Source organism: Salvelinus namaycush, chromosome 31 (genome assembly GCF_016432855.1).
Source record: "Salvelinus namaycush isolate Seneca chromosome 31, SaNama_1.0, whole genome shotgun sequence".
In the NCBI taxonomy this organism is placed as follows: domain Eukaryota; kingdom Metazoa; phylum Chordata; class Actinopteri; order Salmoniformes; family Salmonidae; genus Salvelinus; species Salvelinus namaycush.
The window spans coordinates 24730638-24741946 of record NC_052337.1 but is presented as its reverse complement, the minus strand read 5'-3'; the positions used below and the strand labels follow the sequence as shown (position 1 = coordinate 24741946).

Sequence of the window (11309 nt, the reverse complement as noted above, 5' to 3'; positions counted from 1 at the left end):
CCGACATGCAAAGCAGAGCTGATATCAGATCGTTCTTATCTCGTTTAGGATCCGTGGCCCTAATGCCTAATAGGTCTACCTTGTGAAATAAATGATCTGTCGCTTGAGGAAGCAGATGTATGAGGAGGGATGTTGTTTTTGTAAGCGAAACGCCCATCATTCACATTTCAAACCAATGAGACTGTGCGCAAGCCTGAAACCGTACCCGCGCTGGCACAGTGGGGGAGCATGCATGCATGGCCGAGCCGGCGCTGCGCTGACTTGGTTTTCTTCCGGCCGAACTATACGACTTTCCACCGAGCCTGCTTACATTTGCCTCGTTTCATGCGACACATCGAAGTATCTCCGTCCATGCTGAGGTTTTTATAAACTCGTTTTATGCCACGGCACATTTGAATGACTCCGGTCCGAGTAAGGAAAGAGCTGATCCTAGTTATCCAGCCGTGACAATCCAGCGACAACGCCGAAGTCACGGACACAGATCCGAGGGAGGACAACGTCAAGGAAGACACGGAACTGTCTGTAGCGCACAGGTTCTTTGGAGTTACTTCTTATTCCAAAGTTCTAGAACAATTGAACAGATTTATGCATGGACTACTCTGTTATTACCTTTATTATCAGCAATTATATAGCTGCGTAACCTATAGTTGCAGAAACTATTAGTGCGCCAATAAGTGTTATTCCGAGGAGAGAATTATTCCTCATTGTGTTTAAAAGGCTATTCATGGTAGACCTACTGAAGGATATCTTTTTTAAGGCTCTAAATTCATGTGTTTAATATTTGTGGCATTCCACATCTGCGGTTGAAGAGGATGCGCTTGTTGCGATGAATACATTATACGAGCATTGACTGAAATAGTATTTATTTCAAACGGACCCTCAACTAATATTGCAGCATTTTTTTTCTTCACCGATTGCAATTATTTTGTATTCCACAAAAAACGGATTGTGCTTTTCTAAAACTGAATGCAAATACTGAACTTTTTCCAAATGTTAATTCAAGCTTCAGCACAATAACTCCCTCGCGAAGTAATCCAATCAGTTCGTTATAACCAGAGAGGAATCAACTGAGATATAAGGCAATTATAATTTAAAAGCCTTCAGATGGGAATATCATTTCATTCTGTCTGTTCATTCGAATAATTCTATCGCGCGAGACGCTGCATCGAGAGGGACTTTGGCGTGGCCAAGTTCTGGAGCTTTGCCGCAGGTGGAAATGATCCTGTTCGTTTCCCTGGTGTTATGGATGTGTGCATATGGCCAAGAGCCGGCGTCCAAGGTGGTGTCCGACCGCTATGCCGTCTACTGGAACCGGACCAACCCCAGGTGAGTCTCGTGCGTAATCGCAAATTGTGTCAAGGACTGGCCACGGGTCACCAACTTCATGTGGCATCAACTTCATTGTTGACATTGGTTAGAGGTGGATGGCCCCTGGACCATATATGACATTTGTAACAGCATTAATTAGGAAATTTTTCATCATGATTCATTGATCAATGACTTGGCTATAGCCTATAAACATAAATTTTATTGATGCACATCGGCAATAATATACAAAAATTGTATGTTAGGTGACATACATGTTATCTAAAAAAACAACAACGCCTCTCATCAATAGTTTTTTATATCCTATACTGTAAATACACCTGAATGATTATCCATAGATAATATTATCCTGGCTCTGCTGAATGCGCCGAAAAGGACTTTCCTTGTAGGCATCCTTAGCTATAATTTTACTAATAGAAAATGATGAGTCTTATCTCTTTAATGAGATAAATCGGGTGTTAGTGTGATAATTTAAGATATTATGTGTTGCTGTGGCGGATTGTTACCGCGTCCACTTTTAGTGCGTCGGCAGTAGGAAAATGATTCTGTTGATTTCTGTTAGAGTTCTCTGCGACTGTATCCCAGTGTCGATTAAACCAATGGCTGTACATATGAAGCGTTAAACATCTAAAATGTTGCCTTGAATGAAATAAATAATATCTGCCAGTTTGACTTGGAAAAATATAAGGCGTTTTGCTTATGACGCACATAAATTGCAAGCTTGTGTGTGCTTATAACATGTAATTGAATCCTTTGCATGTGGTTCTACAATAAAATCCACAAAATATTTAGTAGTAGGTTAGGTTGCCATCTGCCGTTTCTATTTTATTCTAATTAGTCAAAGTTGCCAATGAGTGTGTTCACAAGGGTAAAGCAATGGCTTCATAATAGCTGGAATGACCCACTGTAATGAATGGGCAGATGTGACTTCTATTTGACAGAGGTGCTAATTGTGCATTTCTAATCCCATCAACCCTACAGCTCTGGTACCTCAACAGTTATTCACACTGGATGACTTGCATCTCAGCAAATAGTTTGTAGTATGAGTGTATCACTTTGTTTTGTGTCATGCTTAACACATCACCACCATTGTACCTGATCAGGTTTTTTCCTGACAGTTATAGTTTCGATATGACTCCTCAAAATAGTTTGTTTTTACTTGGGGAGAAGAAACTGGTCCTTTGGGGTGATTTGCCTTGCACAGAGTCAACAGATGATGCTGTACTTGTTTGTCTTTTTGTGGTAACTCTGAGGTAAAGTGGGTGCAATGAACTAGTTAGGAGACGGCAGGTAGCCTAGTGGTTAGAGCATTGGGCCAGTAACCGAAAGGTTGCTAGCTCGAATCCCCGAGCTGACTAGGTAAAAATCTGTCGTTCTGCCCCTGAACAAGGCAGTTAACCCACTGTTCCTAGGCCGTCATTGTAAATAAAAATTGGTTCTTAACTGACTTGCCTAGTTAAAAATAAAAAAGAAAGGGAACAGGTGAGATATAAACGCAAGTGTGGTGGCTATTTTCCTGGAACAGATAACATCTTTGATATACTCCCATAGTGGCCTCAGCTCATTCCAACAGCTCCTGCCTAAAAAAAAAGGAAAAGCTTCCCAACTTCCCAAGGCCTGCTCCTCCGTTGCCATGCCCCCCGTCCCTGCTCCCCCCACACCCAGTGTGTGACAGACAATGAGGGGAACACAGAGGGGTATTTCAGCAGTGGCCCAGGCCCAGCGTGGTGCATGCTCCTGGGAGAGATACACACATGCTGAGGTCACACACTCTGCGGTAACCAAACAGGCCCTGGGATAACCATCACAGAGCAGCACAGAGGGGACTGTAGTTAGGGTTAAAGCTGGGGCAGAACCTACCTCTCCTCTGAGGCTCTGTGACGGCCATGCAACGGCACCCTGCCTGGGTTTTGTCTGAGGAGAAAAGGGCTCCTCGGGTAAATAAATAAGTAACTAAATGACTGTCTCCTTTTTCTCATTCAGGGGCCTAATCCAAACCCGACCCCGCAGTATAATGTAACCGTGCACCATGCAAAGACTCAGGGGCCCCTGGCCCTGCCGTATAATGTAACCATACTCTGTGTTAGACCTTGGGCCCCTGGCCCCTGCTGGGTAATGTAACCATACTCAGCCATCAGAGCTCGCAGCCTGCTGGGGTATAGTCACAACTTCCAGATGAGGCTTTTTTTCTGACCACAGGAGAAAAACAGCACCCAATGCAGTAGTCCTGCAGTCCATACTCAGCCATTCATGAAATCCCCTACAGGGACTCTGAAATTGAAATGGGAAGTGACTCGTGAAAAATGGAAATGGTGAAGACATTTTCACGTATTTTATATTGTCTCAAACATATGTAGGTTGATAATGGTGCAAGTTTGTTGCAAGCTTTATAAACATTATTCCTATTTTCCTCCCAAAACCGCAACATTCTGATGCACTTAGTTGATTCACTCAAACAGTGGGATTCAAAAGCAGTGGAGCAGGAGTTTAACTATGATGATGATTCAGTCATGCTTGGAGGTACAAATTCCTCAATTAGTGACAGTGAGGCGCTCAAGTCATTATAATCTCCTTAATTAAAAAAAATGAAGTGCTTGAATGACACACAATCTGGTTGAGGAGACATAAAACCACTGAGCCACAATGAATATTTTAAGTCAGTGTTTGACTTGTTATTTAAAAATGATTTGATTTAAAGACAGCATAATTTGAAATGCCCATCTTTTGTGCTATATTAGTAGTAATTAGCTAAAGAAGACATAATAAAATGTATTTTAAGGTTGGTTAACACAAATAAAGGTTAAATAAAAATAACCAAATAAAAAACATACATGTGTGAATGCTGTGTAAATGTAGGTAATACAGGGTTGAGGGGCCACTCAGACATTTTCTTCAGTAATACTCTGTTCATACATGTGTAATTAACAACAAGATGAGTAAATAAAGTAAATGATCAGCTTATTGCCCATTAATCAGTTGGCATTAGACAATTCCCCACCTGGCCTGTATTAAGTTTGATAGTTGCTTCATTAAAACCGTCAGGCTCCATATGGGACACATACACCCATCGCCGTGGCAAAGGTGTTTATTTGTTGCTGATAGGTGGGATCAGTGGAGAATCAGGGCTGAGTTCCGTCCCTAATCTTCCTGCTGTTTGTGTCTCCGATGCCATGGAAACCGATACCCTTCCTCATCAAAGAGCCTCATTGGGGTGGGACTAACGACCTGACAGCTGGGGAGAGGGATTCCAGCATTCTACAAGAGCACTGTCACCCCAGGGGCTGCAGTTTAAGCTCCGATAATGCCCCTCAAAGCTTTCTACAACAGATGTGACATATTTCTGTTGAAGATAATCAAAATACTTTCATCTATTTGCCTTGTGGTCAACTACTTTGGTAGCTATGGTAACTATCCGGCGGTGATCAAAAGTGCTTGTCCTTTTCTGAGGAAATTGTTGGATGTAGTTATACTATGATTCGATTCTGCAGTCCTTTAGAGGACACCTCAGAAATGTGAAAATGCCTTCCTTGGCATCTCTTTCCACCTCATAACATTCTTGCCCTGACAGACACAGATAGTTCTCCACTGAGCGAAATTACCTTGGCTGTTTGCTTTCTCTATTCCGGCTCATTTTTAATCTCCACTTAAGAAACAATACACCATTTTTCAGTTTGTGGCAAGTTGATGTTGTGATAGTTTCCCAGTGGCATTGTGAGTTGCTCCGTCTGCATTGTTCAGAGTGTTTACCCTCGCTTTTCCCCCTCAGCCTTTTCCCGGCTCCCTGCTGCGTGGTTCCGCTTCGATTAAAAACGGACACATAAAAGCAGCCGAGTCCAAATATTGACTGGGTCTCAGGACCGCAGCCCTCTCCCAGCCCTGGCTCGGACAGTGTGAAAGGACACTATTGTTCCTATCGTACTCAGCGGCCCATGGCCAGCATGCTCTTAGAGAGAGACAGTCAGAAAGAGAGAGGAGAGGTGAGTGGCAGAGAGAGAGAGGTAGTTGTGACGGGCTATTGTGAGGGTAAATATGTTAGGAGGCGAAGGGGAAGGGGCACACAGTCACAGGGTTAACAGAAGCTTCCGGAGAGGGGTCACAGGGTTACACAGGGAAACAGTGGCCATGCCATGGGTCCCCTGCATGAGGTCAAAACCCATATTTCCACCCCTGCCCCGGCTTAGCCTGTGGATGGAGACAGGCATGTTGCAGCCATCTTCTCAGGGATGTCTTGGTGTCAGAGAGTGTGGTGATATATCCTGGCCCTCTGTGAAGAGGAAAATAGTCCTCCTGTGGAGAAAGCAGCCAGTTCCACTGCTCTGCGACCCTGCACGCAGAGAGAGAGGTGCCTTGCCTCTGTTGCTCTTTTCAAACTAACAAGGCTGCCTCTGCTTGACTGACAGCAACTAAAGAGACACGGGTGTTTTAAGTCGGTGTCTTGTTAGTGAACATTTATTGTGTTTACTGTGTGTAGGTAAGGATTTCTTTGTTACCTTACAGCAACACTCAATATTCATAGCGCCACACAATGAATCCTTTGGATTTGGATATAAAGTGTTTGCCATGCTGTTTCTGTTAAGATTTGTGTAGATCACATTCTCAGCAGCTCCTGTAAACTTGTTTTCAGTTAATTCTCGATCGGTGGTATAGCTCAGCAAGTCGGCATCCTCCATTTCATATGCGCGGGCCAGCCAATGGATTAGAGCCAACCCTCCAGTCCCTAATCTCCAAGTCTCACTCCAGCGCTCCAAGGTTCACTTTTCTGCCGTTTCTTAAGGTTTAACTCTCGACTGGGCTTTTTGTGTGCTGTTTAAATGTGAGTGGTGAAATGGCATCCCTGTGTCTTTGTAGGCACCGGTGAGGGTATTAGCAGAGAGGCTCCAAGGGGCTTAAGAGGTCAGCCTCCCTTTGTGTGGAGACACAAAACACTTCCTGTGGGACCCTTCACCCCACTCTGTTCTTCCCCCAGAAAGCCAGAGCCTGCCTGACCATTCACATTAATCAGGGCCGGCCCCTAATGACTGCAGTAAAGCCTCTGGAACTGCTGCTAAAAGGCCTCCTGACAGACAGAAAGACAGACAGACAGACAGACAGACAGACAGACAGACAGACAGACAGACAGACAGACAGACAGACAGACAGACAGACAGACAGACAGACAGACAGACAGACAGACAGACAGACAGACAGACAGACAGACAGACAGACAGACAGACAGACAGACAGACAGTATAGCGGTGGGCTGGGAAGGCTGCTGTATTGACGGCCTCTATGCACCACACTCTCTATCAGAGGTAGTACAGTGTGGTGAGTGGCTATCTGGGCTTCCTATTACACTTTATACAGTAGGCCAAGGCACAGATAATGAAAATGGACTCCACAAAGAGAATCCACAAAGAAAGTGTAAGGTCTGAACATTTTAAACTGCAGTTAGCTGTATTATCTACTGTATGCCTCCTATTACAGAACATTCCCTAAGATAAAGGAAATGAAGGCTGTATTTTGCACTGCAGGTTTCAAATGGATAGAACAAATTGGCTGAGTACAATTCAGGGGAAGATGGATAGAGAGAGAAAGGCAGAAAGATAATTGGAATGATCTCCTCTGTGTTCTGTCTCCTCTCCCTCTGAGCACAGCAGTTCTCTTTGCAGCTGGAGTACCTAGAGCCAGGTTACTCAGAGATGACTTGGTCCATCCTCTGTCTTTAGTTAGTAATGGTTGTTGTTAGTAGTGCTCAGTCTGAGATAGCTCCAGAAGGGTGTGGTCAGCCATGACGTCTGTTTTAGTGTTGCTGGAATTCCCCCAGTTCTACTGATGGGGAGGGACGATGGCAGTCTCTCCAGTCTATGGCACACAAGTGGCACCAATCATGCATATTGGCACGCGGAGCTGTATATAGACCCTAGTATAATCTATTCAAAATTAATCCAAATTGGAAGGAAAGTATGCACAATATAAAACAAATGCGACGGTACATCCAAGCATCCGTGAAATGCTTCTGGAACTTCATTTGGTTCAATGTGGCTTTTGAAATGACAGAAAAAGATAATATCCCTCTCCATGAGGCAATGTTTCCCTGTGTCATTGGTGGCAAACTTTTGTAGAGGAAAAAATACGTTTTGCTTCTACAGAATTTCTACTGTGATTGCATCAGACTTTTCCAATCAGGATTTTTTTTACCAGGGTAGATGAAGAGTAGATATTTTTTTTAATTGACAGCATTTATAAGACTCAAAAAATAAATCTGATGACAGTGTTACGTTCCCCAGCAAGAAAACCAAAAATGGCACTCAAACAGAAGATGGAACTAACAAAGAGTCACTGACCAACAACCAAAACAAAACAGCTGGGGTTTTAGGAGGGGTTCTGATGGGGGTGTCCACTGAAAGTTAACTAGCAACAACAACTGGAATCTAAGACACCCACCATGGGCGCCAACCAAATTTGGCCAAGGAGAAGCAAACAAAAGAAAAACCCACACCAAATTTAAAGACAGGAAACTAACCAAAAAGGTGGAGCAAAACAACATCAGGGAAATCAGACAAAATAATGTTTTTCTATAAATAAAAATAGGGAGCACCAACTAAAGGTGTTAACCCTCCACATCCATCAAGACAACTGGGGCACTGGGCCAGCCACTGCACAGGTGAATCACCTTCCCACTAACAAGATGGCAACCAACACAGGTGTAACACATACTGACTAACGAGGTGACACCAATCGGTGCGCCCCATGTGCTGAAGAGCTATACGTGCTAAAGTCCAAACTCAAAACATAAATAGAAAAACCAAAGCCTGTAATAATAGCTTTACATTTATCAATGTTCTTATCCAGAACGACTTACAGGAGCAATTAGGATTAAGTGCCTTGCTCAAGGTCACATCGACAGATTCTTCTCCTAGTTGGCTCAGGGATTCAAACCAGCAACCTTTCAGTTACTGGCCCAACACTCTTAACCCCTAGACCACCTGCCACCCCCCTGTAGCATTATTTTCCATAGCATTCCAGAACATGTCTAGGGTGTTGTCAGTGTATGCCGTAATCTTTGGCATAGTTGTGTCATATCAGGCACCCGTGGACAAATTAGGTAAAGTGCATTGATAATGTGATTTCTTTAGTCAATACAAAAAACACAAGTGACATTTAGATGTGTGGAAAGAACAGTGTTATTTTCATGAACTTGTTGTCACTTTGCGGGACCTTTAGTGTGGCTTACTGGCCCATGGAGACAGGAAGTTTCCTCCTGTTGGATTTGAGCACGCTTGGTGCTTTGGGACCCTGAAATATTAAAAAGCTGTTTGCGATCTCACAGTAGAGCCTGGACACGCAACCAGAAGAAATCCAGGTCAGGACCACCGTGACTTTAATGCAGGGGTCGACATTTTGTCTCTCCATCTTTCATACATGTTTTCTCACCCCCATGTTTATTTGATGTTAATAAGCAATTTCGATGAAATCATATGATTTTGTCATCACCCTAAGTTAAGCACTGTTGATTGAAATCTCAGACTGCTAGGATTTGTTCTGTCTTCATAGGCGTGGCTCTCTTCTCTTGCCTGACTTTCAGCTGTGTCTTGTGACAGGGAGGGAAGCAAAGACCGCCATTTCCCTCCAAATCAGACTCCATTTTGTTTCTAAGAAACAAAAGTCGGTTGAGAATCCTGGGACCCTTAGTGAACAGGCTCCACCCCTTGTTGAATTCAACATGAAGATACATAGGACACAATGAACAGCTTTAGATATGATAAACCTACATTTTTTTATTGCAATTTTAATGCATTGCTTTACAACGTTAATTTACAGTGAAATTGAATCTTGGGGTAAAGGGGGTTAGGGGCTGTGAGGAGGGGGGCAACAAAACAATGCAAACCAGGGGTCTCGCTCAGCCATAAGTCAATGTTCGAGGCAACATGGTCATTGCTTGGTTGTGTTTGCGTCATAGCCATGTTGTGTTTGTGCCCTAGCTAGCCTTGCTTGCCTAGCCGTATCTATGCCATGGCTGCTGGTGCCCTAGCTGAGCTGGCGGCCTGGCACCCATATCACTCTTCGTGGCAACACAGTGGGAACATGCAGGCAGACGCTGGCAGCGCCTGGGCTGATGATCTCCCTTTATGTCTTTGCTCCGCCAGGGCCCTCAGTTATTCTAGTGCATAATTGATGTCGGAGTTAGAATAGCAGAAGTAATGCGATGAGAGGGTGCAGTCAGGCGGAGCGAGGGATCGCGTGCGTGGGGCTGCAAACATTGGAGGGGACGACGAGAGGGCATCTGGAGTAACAGGTCCCTGCGCTTTGGCACGCAGAGTCAACACAAAATGTCATCCTCCAGCCAATCACAGCTCAACGTCTTCCCTCCCAATAAGATGTCTTCGCTAAAGCAGAATACTATGTTCCCCATGAATCAGACAACCGACCACAGTTATTAGTCTGCAGATTATGTGCTAGGATATTAATAGGTTTTATTAGCCCTTTCTCATACTAAATTCAACTGAGACAGAAAATGAGTAGCATTGCCCTTTTTATATATAATGTGTTATAATTGAAGTAATTTAACATTTTAGTGGTCATTTGAATGGGCCTGGACTGTGGTATTTATGGGGTACGTTGAGTCACAAGGCATTCTCTCCAACATCTTTGTTCCTTTATCATGTAGTTAGTAGATGTAGCAGTGACAGAGTGTATATCACACCTAGACAAGCAACTACAAAGAGACACTAATGGGCAAACAACCCTCTGTTGTCTGTTAAACAAAGAGGCCAGGTCGCAGATTACCTGTCCTGTCCCTCTTCAAAGCAGCCAACTACCTTTCACGACAAAAACCTGCAATTAAAGCTGCAGGACTTCACCTGAAACCCATCTGAAATCCCTATGTTCCTGGTTAGGATGCTGCGGTTAGAGCCTGAAACCACTCTGTATCATTCCCACTAGTATCGCTATACTAGGGGACAGACAAGAGAGAACAGATGTGCCAGATAGATGTATGAGAGAATTACAATTATGTTTGATTTCTATACATTTTTATAAAAAATGATGTAGTAATTTTTCATCCGTCTGCAAAATAAATCTATCAACAAACATGCCTTCAGTTTCGATTGATAAATTAACGTATCTTTTAAAATTGAAAAAAGTAGTTAGTAGTTAGAAATTGATAGCAATTTAATTTCCATCAATATGTAATTTGAATATGAATTTGAATTTGAATAGTGATCTAACAAAGCAATTCTATTTAGTTGTGTTTATTAAAACCTAACATCTATTTTATGGAATCAATCCATCAGACCTGCAAGCAATGTACTGTATATTTATTACTGCATATTTTAAGAAATGTTACTTAGATTCTCAGGGGATTGTATATTATAGCACCTTCTTAGAGTTAAAAAAATACTTTTTATATTTCAGTTATGAACTCTGAGCCATGCTATGGTTTGGCCAGTTACAGTATTCCATAATAACTCAATGGGCAGGTCCGTCTGGAGACAGAAATATTACTGCACTGCCATAAAGACTTCCGATGGAAACCTAAGCAGTGTGCACACTCCGGAAAAAATAAAACATCTTTATGAGCAGGATTTTATGATCTTAATGACCAAAGCCCAGGCCCAATGGCCTTTAAGTGCACTTCTGGACAGAGATTTTTAGGGCCAGACATGGACCAACCCAGGTAGTGCTTATATAATGGTACTACTAGTGAGATTTACCACAATTGATTGTTTTCATATGTTGGTCATCACATTTTTGGAGGAAAATATGCCAATATCAGGGTTTGCACTCGCTATACGCCATTTGGCTGTAGCATAAGCTACATTTAGGCATACACTAAAGTGAATAAAAAAATACGAAAGAAAAATTATTGGACTGTGCTATATTTCAACAATTTCATTCCCCGAAAATGTAAGTACTATATTTTATTATAAACCAACGGATTTAAAAAAAGATTAAGATAACTTTATGCAACCATTTTAAATATAGTTCACAATTATATTTTTTTA

At 42.8% G+C, this 11309-nt stretch overlaps 1 protein-coding gene across 1 annotated transcript in view; it reads left to right on the top strand.

Annotated features, from left to right (window-relative positions):
* The first annotated feature begins 1207 nt into the window (after positions 1-1207).
* Positions 1208-11309, top strand: part of LOC120025528 (ephrin-A5-like) — a 56791-nt gene continuing 46689 nt past the window's right edge. The window contains exon 1 of the mRNA XM_038970094.1: positions 1208-1326. Within this exon, the coding sequence (XP_038826022.1) occupies positions 1217-1326 (110 nt within the window). The 5' untranslated portion in view covers positions 1208-1216. The remainder of the gene's footprint in view (positions 1327-11309) is intronic.